Source organism: Candida orthopsilosis (assembly GCF_000315875.1).
Source record: "Candida orthopsilosis Co 90-125, chromosome 3 draft sequence".
NCBI lineage: Eukaryota > Fungi > Ascomycota > Pichiomycetes > Serinales > Debaryomycetaceae > Lodderomyces > Lodderomyces orthopsilosis.
This window is the reverse complement of record NC_018296.1, coordinates 310,710-336,586: the sequence shown is the minus strand read 5'-3', so window position 1 is coordinate 336,586 and position 25,877 is coordinate 310,710. Positions and strand designations below refer to the sequence as shown.

The 25,877-nt window shown below is 37.6% G+C and overlaps 12 protein-coding genes and 1 non-coding gene across 13 annotated transcripts; 9 read left to right on the top strand and 4 right to left on the bottom strand. All coding sequences in view use genetic code 12, as the record gives it.

Moving 5' to 3' along the window:
- Window positions 1–189: 189 nt before the first annotated feature.
- CORT_0C01660 (Top3 protein) lies at window positions 190–2,043 on the top strand (the record flags this gene model as incomplete). The annotated part of the gene is made up of 1 exon (XM_003868399.1): window positions 190–2,043. The coding sequence occupies one exon, from the start codon at window positions 190–192 to the stop codon at window positions 2,041–2,043; it is 1,854 nt and encodes a 617-aa protein (XP_003868447.1).
- Window positions 2,044–2,132: 89 nt separating this feature from the next.
- Window positions 2,133–3,377, top strand: CORT_0C01650 (hypothetical protein; the record flags this gene model as incomplete). Its single annotated transcript, XM_003868398.1, has 1 exon — window positions 2,133–3,377. One exon carries the CDS (start codon window positions 2,133–2,135, stop codon window positions 3,375–3,377), a length of 1,245 nt encoding a protein of 414 aa, XP_003868446.1.
- A 136-nt stretch (window positions 3,378–3,513) lies between these two features.
- Window positions 3,514–4,296, top strand: CORT_0C01640 (Arv1 protein; the record flags this gene model as incomplete). Its single annotated transcript, XM_003868397.1, has 1 exon — window positions 3,514–4,296. The coding sequence occupies one exon, from the start codon at window positions 3,514–3,516 to the stop codon at window positions 4,294–4,296; it is 783 nt and encodes a 260-aa protein (XP_003868445.1).
- Window positions 4,297–5,598: 1,302 nt separating this feature from the next.
- CORT_0C01630 (Pmp3 protein) lies at window positions 5,599–5,766 on the top strand (the record flags this gene model as incomplete). The annotated part of the gene is made up of 1 exon (XM_003868396.1): window positions 5,599–5,766. One exon carries the CDS (start codon window positions 5,599–5,601, stop codon window positions 5,764–5,766), a length of 168 nt encoding a protein of 55 aa, XP_003868444.1.
- Window positions 5,767–7,100: 1,334 nt separating this feature from the next.
- Window positions 7,101–8,960, top strand: CORT_0C01620 (hypothetical protein; the record flags this gene model as incomplete). Its single annotated transcript, XM_003868395.1, has 1 exon — window positions 7,101–8,960. One exon carries the CDS (start codon window positions 7,101–7,103, stop codon window positions 8,958–8,960), a length of 1,860 nt encoding a protein of 619 aa, XP_003868443.1.
- Window positions 8,961–11,493: 2,533 nt separating this feature from the next.
- CORT_0C01610 (hypothetical protein) lies at window positions 11,494–13,930 on the top strand (the record flags this gene model as incomplete). Its single annotated transcript, XM_003868394.1, has 2 exons — window positions 11,494–12,080; window positions 12,844–13,930. The coding sequence occupies 2 exons, from the start codon at window positions 11,494–11,496 to the stop codon at window positions 13,928–13,930; spliced, it is 1,674 nt and encodes a 557-aa protein (XP_003868442.1).
- A 254-nt stretch (window positions 13,931–14,184) lies between these two features.
- On the top strand, window positions 14,185–15,237 carry CORT_0C01600 (Mrp1 protein; the record flags this gene model as incomplete). The annotated part of the gene is made up of 1 exon (XM_003868393.1): window positions 14,185–15,237. One exon carries the CDS (start codon window positions 14,185–14,187, stop codon window positions 15,235–15,237), a length of 1,053 nt encoding a protein of 350 aa, XP_003868441.1.
- A 62-nt stretch (window positions 15,238–15,299) lies between these two features.
- CORT_0C01590 (Dbp5 protein) lies at window positions 15,300–16,778 on the bottom strand (the record flags this gene model as incomplete). The annotated part of the gene is made up of 1 exon (XM_003868392.1): window positions 15,300–16,778. One exon carries the CDS (start codon window positions 16,776–16,778, stop codon window positions 15,300–15,302), a length of 1,479 nt encoding a protein of 492 aa, XP_003868440.1.
- A 266-nt stretch (window positions 16,779–17,044) lies between these two features.
- CORT_0C01580 (Rps15 ribosomal protein) lies at window positions 17,045–17,762 on the bottom strand (the record flags this gene model as incomplete). Its single annotated transcript, XM_003868391.1, has 2 exons — window positions 17,045–17,460; window positions 17,750–17,762. 2 exons carry the CDS (start codon window positions 17,760–17,762, stop codon window positions 17,045–17,047), a joined length of 429 nt encoding a protein of 142 aa, XP_003868439.1.
- Window positions 17,763–18,157: 395 nt separating this feature from the next.
- On the top strand, window positions 18,158–18,496 carry CORT_0C01570 (Rpp2b acidic ribosomal protein; the record flags this gene model as incomplete). Its single annotated transcript, XM_003868390.1, has 1 exon — window positions 18,158–18,496. The coding sequence occupies one exon, from the start codon at window positions 18,158–18,160 to the stop codon at window positions 18,494–18,496; it is 339 nt and encodes a 112-aa protein (XP_003868438.1).
- Window positions 18,497–18,567: 71 nt separating this feature from the next.
- Window positions 18,568–19,509, bottom strand: CORT_0C01560 (hypothetical protein; the record flags this gene model as incomplete). The annotated part of the gene is made up of 1 exon (XM_003868389.1): window positions 18,568–19,509. One exon carries the CDS (start codon window positions 19,507–19,509, stop codon window positions 18,568–18,570), a length of 942 nt encoding a protein of 313 aa, XP_003868437.1.
- A 2,700-nt stretch (window positions 19,510–22,209) lies between these two features.
- On the top strand, window positions 22,210–23,832 carry CORT_0C01550 (hypothetical protein; the record flags this gene model as incomplete). Its single annotated transcript, XM_003868388.1, has 1 exon — window positions 22,210–23,832. One exon carries the CDS (start codon window positions 22,210–22,212, stop codon window positions 23,830–23,832), a length of 1,623 nt encoding a protein of 540 aa, XP_003868436.1.
- A 757-nt stretch (window positions 23,833–24,589) lies between these two features.
- On the bottom strand, window positions 24,590–24,682 carry CORT_0_Tyr(GTA)_39. The gene has a single exon. It is a non-coding gene (tRNA).
- Between the last annotated feature and the right edge of the window lie 1,195 nt (window positions 24,683–25,877).

Below are 25,877 nucleotides of genomic sequence, written 5' to 3'. Positions count from 1 at the left end.
TCTACTTCTTCCAAGCCTTGAGATACTAGTCGAATACTCTACTTTGAATGTATCCCTACATCTGTGCCCCAACTTTGTGGCATACGCGTAGTATATCGCATGGTTAAAAAAACAAAATAGAGACATCCCAGATCAGGAAAGTCAACTACTAAAACCACCAACGGTACCTCGAACTGACACAGCCAACTTATGAAGATTCTATGTGTGGCAGAAAAACCATCAATTGCGAAGGAAGTGGCAAATATATTAGGAGGAGGAAGAGTACTGGTACGAAACTCAAAAAACAAATACATCAAAAACTATGACTTTAAATTTGCCTTTCCAGATCGTGGCCTCTGTGACGTGACAATGACCTCAGTTGTTGGGCATATTACAAACCTTGACTTCCCACCACAGTACCAGTGGGGCAAATGTGCTGCAGAAAGATTATTCACGGCGGAGATAATAACGAAAATAACAAAGCAGGACGTGTTTGATAATATAGCGATTGAGGCTAGAAACTCAGACAAATTGATGATATGGACCGATTGTGATCGTGAGGGAGAATTCATTGGTAAAGAGATCTTTGATGCCGCAAAGAAGGGAAATAGTCGAATTTCGCTTAGTGATGTTTGGAGAAGCAAGTTTTCTCATCTTGAACGAAATCATATTCTACGTGCAGCCAAATCCCCTATTGAATTAGACATGAAAGCAGCCTCAGCAGTGTCGTGTCGAATGGAGCTCGATTTTAGAGTTGGCACGAGTTTCACGCGGCTTTTAACGGATAACCTAAAATCAAAGAATATTATTGATAAGAAGGACATAGCTTCTTACGGTACATGTCAATTTCCAACGCTTGGTTTTGTCGTCGATAGATACAAGAGGGTAAAAAGCTTTAAGCCTGAACCATTTTGGTATATTGAACCTATGCTACGAAAGGAAAGTAAGAGAACTACATTTAATTGGGTAAAGGGTCACATCTTTGATCGGCTATATGTTTTGCTCATGTATGAAAGGTGCCTTAAACACGAGCAAGGCGAGATCACCAAATTGGAAACAAAGCCAACCTCGAATTACCGTCCATTACCGCTCACTACTGTTGAGTTGCAAAAAGATTGTGCTAAGTACTTTAAAATGTCAGCGAAAGCCACTCTTGAAGCTGCAGAGAAATTGTACAATCGAGGTTTTATATCATATCCGAGAACAGAAACTGATAAGTACCCTCCTACAATGGATTTTAAGGGCATATTTGAGAAGCAGAAGCAAGATCTGCGATGGGGACTGTATAGTGGAGGACTACTAAGCAATGGCCATGAACAGCCAAGAAATGGGTCGCACGATGATCATGCGCATCCGGCAATTCATCCTGTAAATTACGTTTCGATTGACTCATTGGGCAGTGCCAACGAAAAGAAGGTATATGAGTATGTTGTACGACGATTTTTAGCATGTTGCTCAAAAGATGCCAAAGGTATGTTGACACTGGCAACGTTGAAGTGGGGTGATGAGTTTTTCACAGCAAGTGGACTAATGGTCACCGAAAGAAACTATTTAGACATATTTACTTACAAAAAGTGGGAAAGTTCGAAACTGTTACCAAGTTTTCACGAAGGGGAAAAGGTGAAGATTTCGAGTGGGTTGATGAAAGAAGGTAAAACAAGTCCACCACAATTGATGACAGAGCCCGAATTGATTGCCTTGATGGATGCCAATGGCATAGGTACCGATGCAACAATTGCAGAACATATTGATAAAATTTTGTCACGTAAATATGTCACTAAGGTGAAACGAGGTAAGGTTGAATACATTGAACCTTCACCTCTAGGTATTGGCCTTATTGAGGGATTTGATAAAATGGAATTTAATGGGATTTCCCTATCAAAACCGTTTTTACGAAAAGCATTGGAGAATTCATTACAGGATATTTGTAATGGCACGAAAACGAAACCAGAAGTTGTGGAAGAAATGAAACGAATATATCACGACGCATATGGTATATGCTCGCAAAAGGTTTTACTTTTGACCAATGAATGTAGAACGATAATTCAATCTAATACAAGGTAATAGAATTGTAATATTGATAGAAAATTGCGTGCGCAAAAAACAAAAAACAAAATGTACATGGATAACTTTCTTCTTAGCTCTTTCCAACCATGTTTGGATCATCAGGCACGTTTGGGGGCCAATCGAACCCCTTTGCAACGAATTCTAAGTCGACAGCTTCTGGATTTGGTTCTGGAGGTATTGCAAACACTAGTCAAGGATTTGGAAATTCGGGTTTTGGCAGTTCTGGTTTTGGCAGCTCTGGTTTTGGTAGTTCTAGTTTTGGAAATTCCGGACCAGGAAGCTCTGCATTTGGGAGTTCAGGATTCGGAAGTTCAGGATTCGGAAGTTCAGGATTCGGGAAACCTGCATCTACAACCACCAGCAACGGCACGGGATTTGGCGATGCTGGATTTGGAAGTTCAGCATTTGGCGGTAACAATAATACCACGCTGGCATTTGGAGCACAGAGCAAATCCACATCACAACCCAGCCATTTCGGAGCATTTCTGAATAGTATAGGATCAGCGTTTGGAAATCAAACAAGTCAACCTATTACATCAGCGTTTGGATCGAGTCTGACACAAGGGTCAACTGGTGGAGCATTTGGAGTAGCTGCAAACACCTCGTCTCTGTTTGGTAATGCTGCCTCTAGCAATACAACCAGTGCAGGGTTTGGTAATCCGTCAGCATCATCTGCGTTCGGACAAAGCAATAAAACTACTACACTGTCAGCATTCGGGGGCAGTGGGTTTGGAAGTAGTGGATTTGGAAATGCCAAACCAAATCAACCACTGGCATTTGGATCTACTCCTGCTAGCATATCGGTACCAAGTTCCGCATTTGGTTCATCGGGCGGGTCTTCCTCGGCATTTGGAAATAATCAAACGTCAACAGCATCACCATTTAGTGCCATTGCATCGAATCCCTTTGCACAGCAACAATCATCGGTTTCGCCATTCGGTACCTCTTCAAATTCAACTGGCACTGGTGCAGTGACCAATGCGTTTGGACAACCGAATGCGTCGCTGTCACTGTCACAATTCGGGCAAGCTAAACCTTCGCTGACGCTGTCACCATTTGCCTCTGTTGGCAACCTGAACTCTTTCGGTTCAAACCTGGCATCAAATCGAACTGGACAACAGGGACCTTCTCTGATGGTATTTGGGTCTACAAGTAGTACCAACACAAACTCAGCATTTCGATCGACAACTGCTAATGGATCGACTAAACCAGATCACGTCTCAAGTCTGCTTGCCAAATTAAGTATAGCTGCACAAGAAGCTTTCAAAGCACCGTCATTTGAATTGGGTCACATCCCAGATATCCCGCCACCACCAGAGCTATGTATTTAGACTATGTATAAATAGAGCTATTTTAACGAAATTACGAATTTACATTATTCACTAGTAGTATATACTAAGAAACACAGAAGAAAAAAAAGAAGCCAAAGATCATAAACCCCATTATGCTTCCTCTCAAAACAAATTCATGATTTGCATTGAATGTGGACATCGCAATATACCATCCTTATACTCCAAGTACAAAAGTGAATATGTGAAATTAACCGTTTGTGAATCATGCAATAAAATTTGTGACAAATATATCGAATATGATACTGTGATTTTATTTCTTGATATTTTATTATTGAAAAAGCCAGCATATCGACATTTAGCATATAATTTAACCGAATGGCAGATTATCAGCCACAGCAGTTGGGGTTTAAAATATCAGAATTTGATTCGATTAATAACTTTAATTATTTTATTTGATGTATACTTGACATGGGCAACTTTTGAAAGGAGTCAATTTTGGCAGCAAGGAAAAAGTGAAGAAGGGATATCACAATTGGTACTACGACAGAGCTTAACAAGTCAATATATGTTTTTCATTATCGTGATTAGCTTGCGTCATTTGGTGTCCAATTTCATAATGCAATGTATTCTACGTGGACATTATGGATTTGGGAACTGGCAAAACACGGTCATTCCTCAACATGATCATAGGGGATACGTGACAGCAGTACTTTTAACAACGATTATGTGCTCTGGATCAGTGAAATTGTTTCGAATATTGACTTTGATTTGGCCGTACGATATTTCAATACCGTATAGAACATTTGATATGATTGGATTCATCTATGTTATTGAAGCGTTGCATGTTGTGACTGGGTTGGCTTATATGACGGTTGTGACAACGATTCTGGTTTCGTCATTGGTGCTGTATATGGCTGTGGCTTGGATAAAGGGTACTTTGATAAGGTATATAATGTAAATGCATGGTTTCCAATGAAAATGTTTATCAACTTCGTGGATCTAGAGGTAATATGCCTGTAAACAATAGTCTACTCACTATGCACAGCTTATCCGTAGAGACAGTGTTAGTACTTATGTACTTGAGCCGAAAGGACATTGATTGCAAATTGAGCTTCGTGTTGGTTAAATCTTTGCAACTGAATTACTTTATGAAGTTTGAGAAAAACTGCAGCAAACTCTTGATGCACCGTTAAGATGAAATGCGGAGAGACTACCGTATCAAGTAAAGAGCCCGTGTTTTGTACAACGGTTGTCGGAGGTATTCGATTCCGAGAGTTTGTTTTGGAAGAATTCTCGGAGTTTAAATTTTGAGGAATTCGTGACGAGAACAAATGTTCTGACCGGTGTTTCCTTGGTATTTTTTTGCATAATTTGCTTTCTTTTGCGCCGTTTTGAAAACCATGAGTTCCGAAACTGGAATTGAGTGACCATGAAATTGAGTGCTTTAATAGAACAATAGTGGAAGATAAAAAGGAAGGTCATTTGCATGTTACACTAAGTAGATTAAATTCGGTCAATGATTGATTACTTCTATGTTGCGAAGTCAAATATGCAAGGTTGTTACTGAAGAGTCCTCTTAACCCATTCTCTATCAGGTAATAAAACCGAAGTATACGACGGTGATGTCAACCAACAAATCAACCAAGTGAATTTGGCAAAACCGATCCGAGGTAAGCGCTACAAAAGAATGAAAATTGTGTTTTGTTGACAGCTATCATTATATACCAAGAGTGTGTATTCTTCTTTAGCTAGTTTACGCATGTGACTGGGATTAAAAACGGTTAATTTTCTTTGAATTACCGGATACAGATTGTAGTTTTGTATGAGTTATTTTTGAGTTGCTTTTAGTCATCGTAAAAACTCAAATGATCAAGGGTGCACAAAACTTTGGTGGGAAATAGGTTAGTGTGTGTGTACTGTATATAAAAACTTTTATAATTATTTAATATTTAAAACATTTAAAATTTCCCTCAAGGAAAACAAAACTTCAACAAAAAATCCAACATCCAAGAATATTTATATATCTTTGCCATACTAACAATCCCACGCTTTTTCCTCCCTCCCTTTGCCCAATCATCAATTGAGTTAACCTCATTTTTGATAGATATATACACCTTGTGTTAAAAGCTTACCATAACGCACGCACACTCATCACTTCCACCTTATTTCCACTAAGCTAAAAGTTACATCATTAAAGGAACACCTTTGACTATTACTATCACTACACCCGCATTTTAATATAGACATAACATAACTTACTATGGATTCTGAAAAAATTGTTGCTATTATACTTGCCATTTTCTTGCCACCATTGGCTGTGTTTATGAAGGATGGCTTGGGACCTTCCTTTTGGTTGAATTGTTTGCTTTGTATCTTTGTTTGGTTCCCAGGTATTTTGCACGCTTTATACGTTGTTCTTAAAGATTAAAGTTGAATAAAAGAATAATTGTTATCGTTAGGAGAGTTTGTCTTGTTTTAAATATACACTCGAATTCATGTTTTGAACTTGTATCGCTTGTAGACAGCCTTTACCTCTCAAACATATTTTTATGAGTGTAGCACTATATGCATCTATGATGAATGGATTGTAGAGCTCAAATGGCAACAAGTGCCCTCATCGGAGACTTTAGAGATTATTGGAGACCACCGACTCGTAGTTCTGCTCAAAGTGAAACAAGCAGTTTCTTTCTCCATACAGCTTGCTTCTCAACCTAGCCACTCTGTGTGTGTATTTGGTTATTGCCGTGGGTTCTTGATACAAACAAGTGAAAGGTTGCAAAAAATTACGAAAAGAATTTTTCATAAGATTCGACTAGACATAATAACTGCTCTCTGCGGTTTTCGTTGGTACGGCACGATAGAAAATTACAGCCGTCGAGTAAACTTCCTGGAGAGCGTCCTTCATCCGTAATCGCTAGTGAGGACTTTCAATACGAAGAGACGGCTCAAAGGTGACAGATCTATGGCTTTTGGAAGAAAAGGCTTTGTGTATGGATGGATACAATAATAATATCTTTATTGTATGATATTGTATGTATTTGTGTAAGTGAAATATATCCTGTTAAGCTTGATAAAATACACGACCATGTAGGATGGTTCATCCACCAATCAAAAGTTGTTATTGTTTTTGTAATCAAATGTCTATTATAAAATAAATTACGTAATACAACGTTTGTGTAAAAAATATATCTCTGCTGGAGTTTTGTGGTACTCATCGAACATTCTTTTAATCTTAATGTGCATCCCATCTCTCTCTGACTTAAGTCCTTGTATCAGTAGAATGTGTATTTGTTTCTGGACAGGTATATTTGAGAATGCAACTCACTCAGAGCAAAATGTGACGAAAATCGGCTTTATAGAACATGATAAAATAAACAGAGAAAAGAACTTGAGACAATAAATTTTTCATACCCCTTAATGAATTACCACTTCTGTGATGGATTATTCATTAACCAAATGCTTCTCCTTAGTAATGTCCACAGGCGTAATCTATCTCAGTAACGTACCTTTTCATGTTGTCTTTTTTGCAAGGCAGGCTGTTGTTGCGAATCACGCCTTCGTCAATTTTATCTTATCTTACTCTAATCATTACACAAAATAGACTAATAGATTAGAACTAACAATTCAAACAATAAGCCCCAATATCAACTTCAACTTTCTACCAGAGTAAATGATCGCCAGTTATATACTGTTCCATATTTCAAGTCACTCATATAGACAAAAGTGTAAAGAAAAAAGATCCCTGTCCAAGCTTACATCAAGATGTTAGAAACAACTACCCGCACACAGATGGCAACAAAGTCCCCATCTCAACAATCAACAGCAACAACTCGCGAAACCAGTACCAGGAGAAAGTCGCTGGTTGTGATCACACCTTCTCAGATCCTTTACGGCTCATATAACGACAATGATTACCAAGGAACTTCAAATGGAACGGGAACCACAACACCGCTATATGAGAAGAATGATGATTCATCAGGCGGTCTTGAGACCAAAAACAGCAACTCCGGTGAACTCCCTCCATTTTCATTTCTGAAGAGACCCATAGAAGAAATAAATGGATGTAATGGAGAGCTTAAGCTGATGATAACTTCAGTAATCGGTGGCAACAAGTCTAGATCACAAAGTAGATCAACCACACCAAGACAGTCACAAATTGGCATTCTGTGTCACCAAGAACAGGATAGCATCATACCTGACGATTACGATGAGAGAATACGGTTCCCTCAAATGAGCAGTCACTACATCTATGAGAACAAACCAGCAACAAACCGTAGCGAATCTTTTGAAACTGTTGCTGAGAATAAAGAGACGTTGACTGTGGATGCACTAGTTAAAAATGAGTACAAACCGGCAAATTTCGACTTGAGTCAACCAACTAGACGCTATTCAACTCCAAACAGGACCAATTCCCTAATTGATGAAATCAAGTTGCTTGAAGACTTTACTCATAATAATTGCATTTACGAAAATAAGTATGATCAAGATGCCAACACACTAAGTTGCACCCATGTGCCACAAGTGCATGGTAAGAATAACACTAGACTCAAGAACCGGCTGAGTTTTCCCAAGCTACATGACAAAGTTTCCAATCAAAAGTTGAATCAAGTATACCAATGGAAAAAGCCATTGATGATGCCGGCGGTATTACGAGCAGAGCCTCAGCAACAACCACAACAACTACCACACCAATCCCCTACATTAGAAGATTCTGAATCGGCTTTTTTGACGAAGTCAACGGCACCAGTGTCGTCTTCTCCTACCATGCTTACCGGACAAACATCCTTACCTAAGCAACAATCTATCCAGCCACCACCAAAAAACCCAAACTTGAATACATCAGTATACACCATCTTCACCACCAACCTACAAGACCTCACCATTGTTAAGGAACCAACTCATCAACACTGGCAACCAAACAACGCGGTAAATGCATGCATGGCCTGTCTTCGACCATTTCATAGTCCCCTTGTTACAATGATCTATGATGTACCGAAGCGGCATCATTGCCGTTTTTGTGGATTAATCTTTTGCAAACTGTGTTTAGATTTTGGAAATGGTGTTGGCGAGAGTACAGTAGGTTCCCCATCTTCCACACCAACTTCGAGTACGTCAAAATCTATCTCGTCATCAATTTCCACTTCAATGATTGCTATTGCTACAAATCCACAAGCTAATACCAGCCCCATATTAACTCCCTTAATTGACAAAAATGCCAACTTTGTTATCCCAGTAAACACAAACAGAAAGTCCAGTAATATTACATCTTTAGCTCCCAACACAAAGACATGTCATAAATGTACCACCCTTTACAAGACATTATTCACTGAAATTAATAAACCAGCAAATATTGCGAATTTACTCAATATGAATGATGCAGAATTGAATAACACAGAGTCACCTGTTGTAGTGATTGAAAATCCTTATAGACAGGATGCCAAAATTATTGATTATGGCACAACAACATCGCTCAATTTTAAACGGTTAAGCATATGTAGTCCTAAAAGGAGAGGAATTAGAGACAGTTGTGTTGGTGTTGGACAGAATGAGTGCCACGAAAGTGAACGGAGAATGAGTGTGATTGGTGAGGTGCCGACTGATTGGACGTGGAGTTCGTTTTAGGGTTTGGAATGAGAGGGTACGTTTTATCATCTTAGACTGAAGTTTCTATACTGTTTAATCTTTTTTATAGTTCTTTATTAATTTTTTTTGAAGCTATCTACTTTGGTTCGTCGTAATGAAGGTTGAAATGGGCTATCACGATTTTAAGTAGCAAAGTACAGCTTCGAAAAGAGGGACTATTTACTTCATTAAGCTGCATATAAGTTAACTCCTTTCACGATTAACTCAAGTATTCCACTTCTGTATTTGCCCAAAAAAATGACAAATCTGTTCTTGATTCTTGAAGGTGCTGTTTCACACAACAGTTCTGCATTCAGATCTCTTTTAGGAACCTTTCAATTCCGAAAGTGGAACCATTTGATGTTCTTCACCAACACCCGTAATTGTCACATCATAGTTATTCATCTCATTCTAGTTGTTGTATCTGGAGCTCTACACACTAAGGAGTGCCTGCTTGTCCTCCACGTGTAACGTGATAATCTGTCAATCTTAAGCAACTTTAAACCCACATGATCTTGTGTCCGAAAAGCGCAATTTATCAAGGCATGTTTTACCTTTATCATTAGATTTGAACCTGGTGTAAACTTTTCCATTTGATGGGCCAAATATATATAATTTCTTATTAAATACAGTGTTGTTGGGGGAAATATTGACTTTTCAACATGTTCAGGGTTCATAGAATTTGAACCATTCGTCAGTTGTACATTCAGTCTTAGCTTGTGGTTGGAGAGTTCCAGGTAGATGACTAAATTAGTTGAAATAAACTCGATATCAATTCCTTTTCTACATTCTTTATAAGTAACCGGGTTTGCCCTCATTCTTCAACAACAATTTCCAATAGCATTGTCTTTTTCTTAACATGTATTCATGGGCCACGAAAATAAAAAATTTTACTGCTTATCTCTCTTATCTGTTCTTTATTGACACATTTTTTTGTGCCCTCATGCGTATTTTCATTAACATTAAATGTTGTTTGTCCTCTCCCTTTCAGAAAGTTCGAAAGTCAACCTTTGTAACTGCAATTCATGGGTATAAGCACAACGAATAAACTTGTGATGGAAGACTCTTGGAATTAGGTGTCTTCTTTTAAGCGGCCACCCTTGAGTGGCTTTGTACGCAAGAGAGCCTGTTATTGTGACAAAATAAATATTACCTTCCATCGACTAGAAAGTCAAGTCCTACACTACCTGACCTCAATCAGCTTAATATTATCTGAACTCGCGTTGAGGTTACCAAATTTTTAATTCAAGAGTAGGTGGCGTCATTTCTATACAACTTAGATGACTCACTTCGAACAATCTTATTTTAGCTACCCCATTGCATGTCGTTATAGAGTCGTATCCCATGATGTAATCAATGTCGAAAATCCTCAGTGTCGTATCTACTTGAGACAGGACCAAATTTCATAATTGCTCTGTAACAACTTACGTAATTTTAATTTTACAAAAGAGGGAAAATTAGTTTGACGCGTCGTATCACAAAGGCGTATTAATTTCATATTTATAAGAGGTGGTTTTAGTCAATTTACCAATTCAAGGTAAATTTTAACTGTCAATTGTCATACAATGGAAGGGCTTTTGGGCAGCAGAAGCGAGCGCTAAATCGGGTCTTGGAGGGGACAAATTTTGCGTGTGACAATGAAACCCAAGTCTAGAATCAAATATTCAAATGGACAGAAGCAATTTAAGCGCGAAGTGGCTAAAATTATTGAACGGCTTTAACCAGGGAATTTACTACCAACGGTTTTAGTTGGGCTAGTCTGCCTGAGTCGCTAGTTTCTGTCGTCCAAAAAACGATCTCGTGTCACTGGTCAATAAAGATAGCGGATCTGTAAAGTCAACAGGCGTATTTATATCGCAATATTAGTGGAGTAGGTTCCATTTATCCATTCTGTACGATTTGTTGTAGGTCTAGATTAGTTTAACTTTTTGTAGTTGCCCAATGGACTGGCCAGTTTTAGCACCCTTTAAAGGCGTATTTCTTGCTATATTTTCAAAAATTGGCATATGCAAAAGCGTTTATAATTGAGCATCTGAACTCTTCACATGTGCTTGTCCATAATCGTCATCTTTATTGTATGGATGTTGTTATCGAAGGGAATAAGGTTCCATACGTGTGTACTGTATATAATTGAAATCTCAATTCAGTTAAAATAAAAACAACAAGGAATAATTTTTAATAAATTTTTTTTTTTTTTCGTCTCTCTCCTCTGAAATCTGCTAATTCCTTTTCAAATTGAATCAAAAATAATCACGTCCTTTTTAATCCTTCTTTCTTCAATAAGTTAAATCAGAGGTATCCAACGGGACTAACTTTAACATAGACAATTAGACAAATACTGGAGATACACACTAGACTCGCCAGATAATCTTTTTTTTCACGCATTTCTTCCTGCCTTCAACTTTACAAATCTAGTGGAGAAGGATTAATACACATTTTCTCACCACCACCACAACAACAAAGCCAACAAACTAGACATCTGATCACTCAAACTACTCAGGAGCATCAACCATACCCAACTCCTATCCTCACAATGTACCAACAACCAAATCATTCATACTCATCGAGTGATTCCTTGCGTAGATTGTCATCCAATAACCCATTCAGACAATACCAGCCATCTCCAGCTCCAGTACAACCACAATCATCACTGCTGCTGCTTCAACTACCACAACATGGATTAGGGTACCAGAATACTAACAATAGTCATAATAGTATACTAGCCAAACACTATGCCCATAGTCCTCGCAAAGCTTCAACCTTGAGCAATCAATCAACATCATCGGCTCATTTCGATGAATGGGTAGCTAAAAACAGGCAGTTTGTTGATGGTAGTGATGACGAAGAACTTTATGGTGAACCAGAAACCGATTCACAGGTCAGCCCTAACAAAATCCTTAGTTATTATCAAAATAACAACGCATCACTTGACAGCAATATTGGTGGATATGGAAAAACAGCTAAAAGATATAGTAGAATCAATAGTGGGGGTAGTGCCAATGGCCAAGGATCTCAATACATTGGCAACTTTAATGAACATCAGAGCAACAGTTATTCACGACCCATCAAACCACAAACTATAAGATCAGACAGTGACTCAAGTGTCAACTATTCCAACAGGTATGTACTACTATTTACTAACAATTTCCATCTAGCGTTTGTTTGTTCTTGAAAGAAAGACTGGAGGTATACATTTGGTCCAAATCTGACTCAATTTATTACAAATAACTTTCCGCAAAAAGGCTGCAAATAATGCTGTCTCATTCAATCTTTATTGTTTCCTAGGGATGGGTGCAGTGTGTTATATCTCCGGGTGATCCAGAAAATGTGTCTATTGCTACCTTTTGTGCGTGTGAGTCTTAAAAATACATAGCCACAAAAAGGGCGATTCTATTTTTTTTTTTTTCGTCCCAATCGACCCATTGTGTTCGGCACCAAACAGAAGAAAAAAAAGGGGGCAAAGCATTATCGGAGGCGTAGAAACCATTTTATTGCGTACATGGTGCATACATTAAACTTGTTACTTCTAAACTAAGCCTACATTAGCAAACCACACAGGGTCGTGTGAAGTATATCGACTGGGTTATTCACCCCCAGCCACATCTAACCACAAATAGTAAATCCAACCAACAGCAATCATAATTTATTTTAATTGTGTGTTTCTAATAAGAATTTTGTGACTTTCCCTATTTTTATGCTCAATCAAAGTTAAACCCAAAACAAAGGAAACAAAAAAAAAACATAACGACAAAAAAACAACAATCATTATCATTCCAGGAGTTAACCAAAAAGATTCACTTCAACTGACTGTTTCTCTTCTCCTTCAAAACAAACAAACGCCAAGATAAACTTATCAAATATATACTAACTTCCGCGCCTCCAGAATCATGAAGTCAAATAATCCATTCGTTACTGAACCAGAAGAACCACTTCCTAGCCAACGTCAAATTCAACGCGAGCGCGAACCGCAATTTTCCCCACCAAGACATTCAAACACTCCACCAGCACGTCCACCAAAACCACAAGAAGAATTTGCTCCACCATCATATGAAGAAGCAGCCGGCACTGAGGCCGCAAAGAGAGAATACAGAAGGGAAAAAGAACCAGGTTCGTCATCACATTCATCTTCAACAAGACAACACCGTTCACATTCAGATTCACACCACCACAGAAGCCATCGCAAATCATCATCACGTCCACACAAGTCGTCGAGTTCCAGAAACAAATCACCAAGTAAACGTAAACCAGAGGCAATTCCAGCTAAAAATATGGACACTATTGATAAATTGGATGTCACAGGGTTTTTCGGCGGAGGGTTCCATCATGATGGACCCTTTGATGCTTGCACGCCACATAGAAACAAGAATGCAAAGAAGGCTCCTGTCATGGCTTTCCCTGCAGATGGACCAAATAACTCCATTGCTGGTGCTAGCAACTTTGATAAAAATCAACAGATGAATCTTGCTTTTGGTTATGATGATGCCAATGACAGCAAACTTGATGGTGAAAGAAGTCATCTTAAAGGTGATGGCAAAGAAGCCGTACCTGTGATTAAAACCAATAGAGTGTCAAATGACCCTCAAACGAGTATGTACACACCAAAGCAAAATCCATCAGTAATTGCCTTCGACTCAACGCAAAAGGCTGAACCAGTTCATGGATCCACCACAGCTGGTTTAGGCTCTACCACGTTCCTCGATGGAGCACCAGCACCAAAAGGCAACGACGATCACTTGGCACCACCAAATGGAGGTTTGGGCAGGAAAAAGTCATTGGTGCAACGATTGAAAGGTAATGGATCATCAAACACTTCAAGAAGAAGCTCAACTGATGACAGAAATAGTGGAGAAAATGTCAGGAGGGGCTCGTTGAATGCGTTGGATATTGATACCGGCGATGATGATGATTTGAAACCGCCAGGAGGTAATTCATTAATCAGAAGAGTCAAGAGTTTAAAAGTAAGGAGGTAAAAATCATTGCCTTTGGAATTTGCTATTATAGACAGCTCGGTGTATATTACTTGATTATGACATTTGCTAAATCGTTTTTTATATAAAGATACCCCAATTATATTATGTATGAGTTTTATATTGTATAGGTTTTTGTTATTAATAAAGAGTAAGTAAAAAGAGTTACAAATACCGTTTGGTGAAATATTTTCAAAGTGAAAAAAAAAAAAAAAATTGCAAAAGAAAGCACTCCAACTACAAGCTCCCCCTAGAATATGCTTCACAGAAGCCTAACGGCAAAGAGGATACCAGTGACACTACATTTCACTAGGTCAGTATCCGGTTCATTTTCACTCCCGGTCAACAAGACTCTAGAAGTTTTAAAAGCCACGGACGCTGATTTCGAAGGTCTCTTTTCTCATTCAGCATTGGATCAGTTATGGTTCAAACAAGGTAATCAGTTAATTCAAAATTTAAACCAGCATTTAATCCAAGCGACAAATTTGGAGGACAAGTCGTATACTTTATCTGAACTCGTTGCTGCCACCATCAACAAACCGGAATTATATCACATTCATAAAAATGCCTCCAAATTGCATAATCTTCAACAATTTTTTGAAAATTTACGACCTTTGCAACAACAAGCACCATTTGAGATTGTCAGGCCTAATGTTCTGAGATTGTTGGAGACTCCTAATGGCGACTCTTTTGGCAACGTACCAACGGATGAAATTTTACTTGATTGGATTAATCATTCTTTTGGTTCTGTGATTGAGTTTCGTACATTGTTGATCAACACTGCAAAGGCAATTAAGGGAGATGGGTCAGTATGGTTAGTGGCTGAGCTGACTGTTGGGCTGAATTATTTGAATAGAGGTTCGAGTGGAGCTATATCAGGTTTCACTTCAACTCCAGCTTTCCATAATTTAGCCATTATTGTGACATATAATGGTGGTACAGTTGATGATTCAGAAAGATCAGGTCAAATTAGACGTATGAAGAGTATGTTGCAGAGTGAAAACGAAGAAGAGGTTAAAACTAAAGAGGATGAACTTGAAGAAGCTGAAGTTGAAGAAAAGAAAAGTATTGTTGAATCAGATGCGAATGCTTTGAAATTGGGTACTGTTGAACAAGCAGAATTGGAAACTTCATATTTGAATAAAAAATTGATCCCAGCTTTAACAATTGATGCATCACCAAGAAGTTATTTGTTGGATTATGGAGTGTTTGGTAAACAACAATATTTGGAAAATTGCTGGGAATGTATTGACTGGGATGTTGTATTAAGAAGATTACCTCAAAGATCAAAACAAGCAATTACCGTGTAAATAGGCTTTTCGAGTAGAAACAAAACAATGCCATGCGAATAAGAAACTCTATTAAGGAAAAACTACTTACTCTTTATAACTTTAGTTACGATTTCCTCAACTTCATCCCAATCATCAGTTGGCACTCTAGTCATTTCAATACCACCGAAATATTGTTGAATTGCTTGCAACACCTTCAAATCACGTTCACTAGCAACAAATGAAACCGATACACCAACTCTACCAAATCTTCCAGTTCTTCCAATTCTATGCAAATAAGTTGATGGGTCAGCTCTTCTTTCGGGACCCATAACTGGTAAATCATAATTAACCACCATTGACACTGAGGCAATATCAATACCTCTAGCAAGAACGTTTGTTGTTATCAACACTTTGGATCTACCTTCTCTAAAATCATCAATCAAGCGATCACGTTCACCTGCTTCTAAACTACCGTGAAGTAATGATACTTTATGTCCTTCTTGTTTCATCTTATGCCATAATTTCTCTGAAGTGTCCTTCTTTTCAACAAAGATGATTGATGATCCAATGGTTAACAATCCATACAACTCACATAAAACCTCAAATTTATGATCCTCTGAACGACAATCCATATACAATTGTTTAATACCGGCAACATTTAACTCTTCTTGTTTCAATTGTAATGAATTTGCATTGGGAACAAACCTTTCAGCATATCTTCTAACTTCCTCGGGAAATGTAGCACTAAACAACACTAATTGAGCAGTTTTAGGTATTCTTTTCTTGAGTCTAACACATTGATCACCCAAGTTTTGTGCATCCAACATATTATCAGCTTCATCAAGTACAAAGACTTTAATGTTGCTGATATTGATCAATCGTCTATTAACCAAGTCATTAACTAATCCCGGTGTTCCGACGATAATTTGAGCATGAACTGCCTGTCCTCTTGGAACCAGCTCGGGAACAACCAATTGCGTAGTGATGGATGAGAATTTCCCCATGGTGGTTATAACTTCCATAGTTTGTCTTGCCAATTCTCTTGTAGGTGCTAAACATATAGCTTGTGGTTCTTTAATACTTTCATCGACTCGTGACAACATAGTTAATGAAAATGCAGCTGTTTTACCAGTACCTGATTGAGATTGACCAATCATATTTTTTGGCGGGTTCGAGATTAACAAAGGTAATGCCTTCTCTTGAATTTTTGATGGTTTGTTGAATTTCATGGCATATAAACCTTTAAGTAATTCTGGTTTGAGGCCTAGTTCGTCAAAAGATTTCACTGAATATAGTGGTGAGTTTGGATCAGCTTGTAAATCAGCTAATTTGACTTGTACTTCATATTGGTTGGAGACTAAGTTGGACTCTGGCTCAGACTCTTCCTTCTTTTCATCGGAGTTCGATGTACTTGTTGGTGCTGAATCCTTGGATGATTCAATCTCGGTATCCACTTGTTTCTCTTTCGTTGATGAAGCATCTTCCTTTGGGTCTTTCTTTTTAACATCAGGTTTGGCCAATGAAAGACTGGAAAGTAATTCTGATGCATCAGCGTCAACTCTCTTTGAATCTGCAGACATGATTGGTGATATATCTGTGAAGACAATGGTGAGATGTTCAACATTGATTTTTTTCCACCAAGTTGAATTTCATCGCTCTCGCTTGTTTGAAAACCATTCCAAAAAATCCCTTTACAAATGCCTACAAGTATCGTTTTACTTAGTTTGTGTTAATTAAAACCCCTATTGACTATAAATTACAAAGTTTTAAAAAAGTGTGATGCATCAATCTCGTTGAAATTGGTACATTGTTGTTGAGAAAAAGATTATTGTAATATATTAATCCTCTATCTCAATGGCATGAATCTTGATGAAGCGTTACCAGCTCTACCGTGTCTAACTGGAGTGTATGAAATTGAAAATTCACCCAAGTAGTGACCAACCATTTCTGGTTTGATTTCAACAGTGTTGAAAACTTTACCATTGTAAACACCAACAACGGAACCAATCATTTCTGGAACAACAATCATGTTTCTCAAGTGGGTCTTAACGATAGCTGGTCTTTCGTTTGGTTCAGCAGCAGCTCTGGCGGCTCTCAATTTTTTGATGAGACCCATTGGTTTGGAGTCTAAACCTCTGGAAAATCTTCTTCTTACTCTAGCACCACATAATTTGGTGAATTCTTCGGTTGGCATTTCAACCAAATCTTTTAAATCAACACCCTTGAAGGAGAATTGCTTGAAAGTTCTCTTCTTTTTGTCAGCTAAAAGAATAGTTAGTAACCACGTCTAGGTAGTAAAGGGGAATGCTATGGCTCCTAAAATGGTTTGGAATTCAAAGAGTGTGATAATTCACTGAATCTCTTGGCTGGATAGGTGCTAGCTCAAATGGCGGGTAAAATAATGCTAATTGTTATGACGTCGCCTTGAATATATTTCATCTTCACACGTATTAATTTCCTCCTTCATCTCTTCCAATAATTGCCCCCTTTCGTAGTCCACTATTGATGCATATCCCCTTGTCAGATCAAAATGGTCTAGTTATAAACATACTAGCGTCAACCATGTTCTATGCTGTTGTTGTTGATATATCGGTCAAAAGAGGTTCTTTGAAATTTGAAAATTAAAAATCTTTTTCTCTCTCTCTTACTCTCTCACTGTGTGTGTATGGTCCTATTGTTAACAAATCAGTGTGTTGTTTTGTTTGTGTAACTTTTTAGTGGTAGTAAATACTGCACAGAAGAGAAAAACTAACTGTTGATTCAAGCCCTATTCCTATGCACGTGCAAATTCCAGCAAATTGTTACCTTAGCCCTAACTACTCACACCCAAACGAAAAAAATTGAAAAATATCACCAAAAGACTCCCAACCCCTTCTGTTACTGTCTCTCTTTTCACAAACCAAAGGATAGTCTGCATAACCTATTTGCTTAAAAGTGATTATTCTACTCATCATACAAAATGAAATACTTAGCTGCTTACTTATTGTTGGTTCAAGGTGGTAACGCCTCCCCATCCGCTTCAGACATCTCATCCTTGTTGGAATCCGTTGGTGTTGAAGTTGAAGAATCGAGATTGTCCCTCTTGTTGAAAGACTTGGAAGGTAAAGACATCAACGAATTGATTGCTGAAGGTAACACCAAGTTGGCTTCAGTTCCAACTGGTGGTGCTGCTGTTGCTTCTGGTTCTGGTGCTTCCGGTGCCGCTGCTGGTGGTGCTGCTGAAGAAGCCAAGGAAGAAGAAAAGGAAGAAGAGAAGGAAGAATCCGATGATGACATGGGTTTCGGTTTATTCGATTAAGGGAGAAAGTAATGTAATATATACATGAAAATAATCATTTAATGAATAATAGAACTGATTATAAATGTAGGTCAAGAACTCTGAAGATTTTTCAAGCTGGACTTATATGCAATTCTTTCAGCAAGTATCCTAAACCGGTTGATTTCCTCTTGTAGATTGTCATCGGGGATGGTACCGTTGTTGTCGCTACTTGTTGCGTCCGCAATACGATTTTTTGTGTCAAATGTCTCCTCCAACTTGGTATTTAAACTTCGTAGATATTCTAGCTTTTCAAAATCGTAACGTAACATCTTACTCGATGTGATTAGATGGTTTCTCAAACTGGCGTATGTTTGCAACAATTCAGACCTCTTATCTCCATCAGTATATTTCACTTGTTCCAACTCCGACAGTAAGCAACTTGAATTCTGATCTTGTGCGCTTAGTTCCGGTCGCGCCCGGTCCTTTTTCAACTCGCGTGCCTCTTCCCGTCTATTATTACCGTTTATTACATCCAGTCTCTTGTTCATGTGATGTATATTTCCCTCAATGTCTGACAAATATATGTACTTTGGCTTCGGTAGCTCATCAATTAATTCTCTCAACCTTTGAAGCTTCACCATTTTATCATTTGTGGCTAACTTATTGAAACCAGACAATTCGAAGGATTGTAGTTGATGGTAAATCTTGAATATTTGTCGATCGACTTTGGCTAGTTTCTGAAATTCGGCGTCTATGATGCTGCTAATCACCTCATCATTCCTCTGAGATGTAAATATCTCATTGTACCGGGTGTTCATAGATGCATTGACTTTGTTGAGTACGTCATGTAGTTGAGATTCGCTTACTTGGGTGTTCTTATCACTATGGGCGTGGTTTGATAACATATCAGAAATCGGTTCATCTAAAACTAAGGGCTCCTTGAGAGTATCCAATTGATGCTCAATAAGGCTCTTAGTATATGAAGACAAATGTTGCTGTGGCATGAGGTGATACTTGTTGAAAATATCATGATAAGTCCGATCTTTTAGCATCGAATTTTTGATTTTGTTTTGATTCGCAAACAACGCGCACTTAAGGTCTCTTTTCACATTGTGTCTCTCGATTAAGTGTGAGTTCCACTGTCAAATGTTAGTTGTGGTGCATGTTGCACACTATAATTAATTTGTGGATACATTTCATTGTAACCATGATATTTAATCCGTTATCTATCTAGAAATGGTCCTGTAGCTGGTGAAATGTGAGCATAATAAACTCTACTAATCAGTAGATTTAGAGACTTTACAGCATTATCATTGATAAGTTCAAAAAGCTGATGAAGTTTTTACTAAAGTTATTAAGTGTGTTTCATCTCACAATTTATTCATGGGACTCTACATTTTGTAAGATCACAATATAAAACGGGTTGAAATATTTGTATTTCGTTGCATTCGACAAGGTGATGAGATAAATCTAAATAGCAGGCAGGTAGTATAGCTGATCCCATACAAAGGATATGACGAAATGGAGCTTCATCTCTTCATTATCTGCAATTCATTGCCTTCTCGTACGAATCACGAATTTTGATGCATCAAGTGCAAACATTTCGAAAATGCCACAAGCCTCGTATCAATGAGTCCTGAGCGAATCGTGACAAAAACGGCTTTATGTCGGTGATATAAGAAAGTTAGAGAACAGAGGTTTACATTCAGAGTTTTGGCGGCACTCGGAAGTATATCTCCGTGTGTAACATCTGAAAAGAACAAATGATTTAAGTCCGGTCTAACGCGCGATGTTTAAAACTTCATCAATGTATGACCTTGATGTCGTATATGCATCAAATTCTATAGAAAGAACTAGAACACTCGGTGGCAACATTAAAATATAATCGAATCGTGTATCAAACAATAATAACAATAAGATGGCAGATATCTATTTTTGGTAGGTTTAATAGGTCATACTTTTATTCTCATCCCCGCGATTATATTATTTTACGCAAAAGAACCTTAAAGGCGAAGGAAGACCCTTTTCTAAGAAAAATTAAAATTGACAAAAAAAAGAAACGAGAGATGTCTCACCAACAGCCATAGCATGTGTTGACATTTAATGTGAAACATAGATATCCATCGTAGTTTGAAACAACTACATATTGCGCTCTTAAAATAACCAACCCTGATCAATCCTAAAAAGAGTAAAGGCTTCCACATGGGATCATTAACCAAGAACCTTCCCGAACGTTCTCGAAGTTTCTACCAATACCTGCTCTTTAGTAAATACGCCTGCTTAAATCCTTTTTTGGCTTTTCCACAAAATCGTAATTTAAGTCCGTTAAACTTTATTCGGCATTTGTTCCGATCGGAAAAAAAAAAAAGAAATAGTTTTTGTGTTGTGATCACGAAAGTTTAGTTAAACTCTGGCTAGCAGTCATCTTTTTCAAAACGGTTAGAAGTTCTGCTCAGAAATTTCCATGCAGAAATAGGGGTGGTAGAAGATTTTTTACTAGTAGGCGTTACTTTTTAGTTAGGCGGCAATAACAACGACTTCAACCTTGTCATTCTTAGCCACAAAAAAATGGCATCATCGATACCATATAAGTTCGAAAAAGAAATATAATCTTATTGTATGGTATTGTGTAGAAGGTTGTGAAATATATGGCATTTTGAGTGGATCTTTGAGAGTCTTCTTATTTTGTCAGTTATCGTTAACAATAAAGATGTACTTTAGCGGATTTTCCTATTCGGGAACATGTCTAACCCTTCGTATATACGATTAGCTATGATGGCGTAGATTGAGGCAAGATCCGGTCTTCAGAACGCACTAGCCACGTAACTTTGGTTGAAACGTCCAAGAAATAGCAATGGACCCTTTCCGAAGAAATCAATTTGCAGCAAGGTAGTTCCGGATAGCAATTTGAAAATTCTATTAGGACATTAACTCTTCTACAGCCATTGTTATTACCTTCCTTGGTGTGAAAAAGAAAAGAGGCAAATGCATTGTTTTTGGTTCTATGAAATCATTTGCAATAATTTTATTACACAAAGTAGATACATCTTTTCTTATTTATTTTTTTAGTTGTTTCTGTGTAATAGTTTATGAGCGTGTGATTTACGCTATTATATCAACGCATATTCCATTATATTCTACAAGATTAAGCGCCAAAAAGTATAAACAATGAATCTTATGAATTTTCGGGTTCTGGTTTCTTTTTCGAAGACCTTTGAATGCAAATAACATGTAAAGTCGTGTTTAAGCACCAGATGCATAGGCTCTGGCTTTTTGCATCCATTGCATTTCTTTTGTCTACTTCTCACAACAAAATTTCTTGCACATTAAATACTAAAAACAATTTTAGTACCAATTAGACTATAAGATTTAAGAGCTTTTGCATAATACATGATACATACATGCATATATTTGTTTATATATATATATCCAACAGAATCATCCAAAATAATTTTTCACCAAATCACTTTCTCAGCATATCACCTCGAGGATTTCAACTGAATGGTTACTTTCTCAAAGAATATAAATATCAATCTGAAATCATTCCATTTGTCCATATATCCTAGATTGTTCATCCAACAACCATCGTCTGTCAGAAATTAGGTACAAAATACGACACTTGAAACCTCGAAAACAATTTAAAATAAAAACAATCAATTATTTTAAACGTCAGAATTCAATTTAAAGTTCCAAAGAAAAAGGATAAATAAAAATAGACAAAAAAGGGAGAGTTTTGAAGGGCGATTAAAATTATGAATCAAGATAATCCTCTACTGTCTCAATCGTCACAATCATCAATTTCGAAACAGAACAAGCGTAGTAATTTTCAATTCACATACGACTCAGAAAACTACTTGTTATCACTAATACAGAAATACAAGGAGGATATATTTACAAGAGGTAATAGAATTAAAACTTGGGAGACGGTATTGTCTGAATTCAACGATAAATACAAAGCCAAAATTATTCAAAGCCGAACAATCAACCATCGCTTTCAAATGTTGAGAAAAAATTTGGAAAATAAGCTTATGCATGAAAATCAACCTATTCAACAATTAAGCCTAAATGAAAATGAAAAGTTGCTAATTGATGTGATGGATTACATGTACAAAAACAATTACGCATCAACAGATCCATTTTCGTTGAGTACGAGTGATACGGCTGGTTTTTCGGCGACTAGACCATCGGTAGAGTCTCATGGTCTGGATCATTCCGAAAGAGGAGCTGTGGCTACTAGCTACAAAACAGGAGGGAGAAGCGGATATACAACAGGCACTTCAATCAGTTCGGTATCGTCTTCAATGATAACGCCATCACATCAGGGGAGCCATGATGCAAGTGATTATTCTAGTGCTGAATTATTAGCTAACAACCCACAATCAGTTGAAAATCAAAGTTTGATTGGAGCTGGCCCGTTATCGTATTCCAATAGAGTAAACCAAGCTCGAGACCCTTATGTTTTGCTGCATGATGCTGCTGCCACTCACCAATTGCAACAAAATTTATATCGGCTGCAGCAATTGTTTACACAAGAGCAGCCACTGAATCTACCTACTCATCAAATAAACGAAGCAGCAGATGACATTCACACAGGACAATCATCGGTGATGTTTGACAGTCCACAGCACAATGTTCATCAGAGTCTCCATCAACAACCAAGTCTTCATTCAGACTCAATTGGATCCAACTCCAGCTTTCCCCAGCAAAATTTGTTTTCTCAATCAGTTGAAGAATCCTCCGAATTCAAGACGCCGTATTTTAAAGCTACATCCACCAGTAACCCTTCATCAGCTGCTTTTCCACAGCAGAGCTCCAATCAACCACGTGTAAGAGCTAGACATATGTCTATTGCAACACCACAATTTGAGCATACAACCTATGAGCAAAGCCCGTACCCAGCTCAGCAAAACTTCCAACAACCTACACCACAGGAGAAACTGCAATCTCAGTCATACGAGGTGAATGAGTCACAAACTCAATGCCATAGCTTAGCACAGTCCCAACAACTCCGAACGCTCATGCAACAACAGGTTCAAACACAAAATGCAACGCAAGTAATACTCAAACAAATATTGGCACTACAGGCCCAGTACAAATCTGAAATATCATCCATCAAAGAGGAAATTAAAAACTTACGAGAGGAAACGACAGAGAAAATTGATCGAATATTGACTCATTTATACCACAAGGTACTACTGAATGAACCCGGAACGACGACATCTGGCTTATCTAACCAACTGCTGGAAAACCGTACTATTAATCACGATCTGTCACTGAACCAGCAGCAGCAACAACAACGACAGAACCAAGTACAAACGAATCCACAAGCTAGTTCAAGCGATGAAGATATGCTGTTTGAAAGGCCTCAACACTGAATGTTCAGTGAATGAATTGCCATTCTTTGAGCACAGCCATTTTTGTGAATTCCAAATATTGACTCCGCTATGGGATACACTGTTGTTGTGGTTTCGTGGTTATTAATAATGTGAATACAAGTCACATAATGTTTTTTTATCACATTGTGCATGGTACATGAGCGAGTTATATAAACATGCGTAGAAAGAGGTGTATAAAAAGCACAAAACCATACAATACACAATACAAATAAGCGTAGACCACATGGAATATGCACTAGCATCTGGGCCAAACATGAACAGGCGTAGTTTACAACGATTACACAAATTGAGGTAACTAAAAGAGTAAATAGTAAACAAAGTTGGTTAGATGTACCTGAATTTTGGAAAGTAATTTAAAGTTTTATAGACTAAATTTTTGCGATAATTTCTTTTTCCCGGCAACACACCACATTTCGAAAACAAGAGGCGGATACTCAGCTAGATTGACGATATCTGTCTTTAAGTAATACAATCACATTTCTCTTGGATTAGTAGTGTCATTGTATTGACCTTTAGTTTAGTAATGGTTCCTAAGGTTGTACCTATACTTTGCAACTAACAAGACATAAATAATAAACATTTGTTCACAACTTCTCTATCATGATTTCTTTTTCAACAATCATTCCAAGATTGTCTTGTTAGATAAAAGTGCGAGGTAGCTTCGACGATAGATCGGGATCAATCTTTGGAGCTTCACTAAGTAGTGATAAAAATGAAAAAATGAAAAATAAAAGTGTCTCCCGGGGGCGAGTCGAACGCCCGATCCCAAGATTACAAAATCTGGTCATATTTACAGTCTTGTGCTTTAAACCAACTAAGCTACCAGGAGAATATATTTAAAAAAGTTGCTTTTGAAGTATAAGTCAGAGCAAAGTATTACTTGATTTGATGACAAACTGGAATCTTAATCTAAATAGACAACTCAAGTTGCTCTTCTTGTAACTAAAATTGACATAGATTTGAATTTACATGATGATATCAGCCCGCTTTCTCTTTATATACGGGTACTAAGTTAGATTTCTCTAACTTCTTCAGAAAACTACAGTTGTGGTCCTTGTCGTATTTGTTATCTTTTTAATACGATCATCGGTTGTCTCACTTACTACGCGAGCTCTTTCACAACAACAACAAGGTCTCCCAAAATCTAGATGTGAAAAAGGGGAGTATAGCACTTTTGAACGAATACTCCTTAATATTTAAAAGAGTAGAGCCCTATTTCAATGTCTGATTGCTCAGTTTAGTTTGATGGGTTGGTGTTAATCTCTTTTGCAAGATTTCTTTACGAAAAAGTTTACGAAACAATAACACTAGAGCTTTAGCAATATAATGGATAAAAATATCAAACTATGTACCATTATGTTAGTCTGTGCCCTAGGACAAAGTTAGTACCCTCAAATTCGGCCATGGATTTTTGTGGGAGTCTTAGTACAGAAACCACATGTACAGGCTGAACAATGAAACGAGACATAAGTACTGACAATCTTGTAAGTTACCCTAACCGGTACTGGTGTTGATATTTTCGTCATTTGTAAAATAACCATGAAGAGACTAGTTCAAGGAGCGGATGCACCGTCAACAATGTTACTATTCTTTGCTGCAAAAAAACTGTTTCGCATTTCCAATTTCTTTTTTATTTATCGATTTTCTACCGAGGAATAAGAATTTGGAAGCGCAAAGAGGTACATAATTAAATTTAAGCGGATAATAAAAAGGTTACGGGAGTTACAATCTAACAATAGTCCGGTCTTCTGAGCCAATGTGGAGGTAATTTACCCACATGTTAATCAATGAAAACTTTAATCACTGATGTGGTTACCCAAATATGTAAAAAATCGTATGATCATGCAACATTATCAACATGACATGTTTTGGTTATTATCCTTATGTAGAGTTGTCGGCATTATTTTGCAATCTTTTTATCTCTTATTTCAAATTGTTCTAACCATCTTTTGTTATTTTTTGTCTGTCTGATTTCTTCTTCTTTTTTTTTTTTCAGACAGACATGCACTTGCCCCACATTTTTT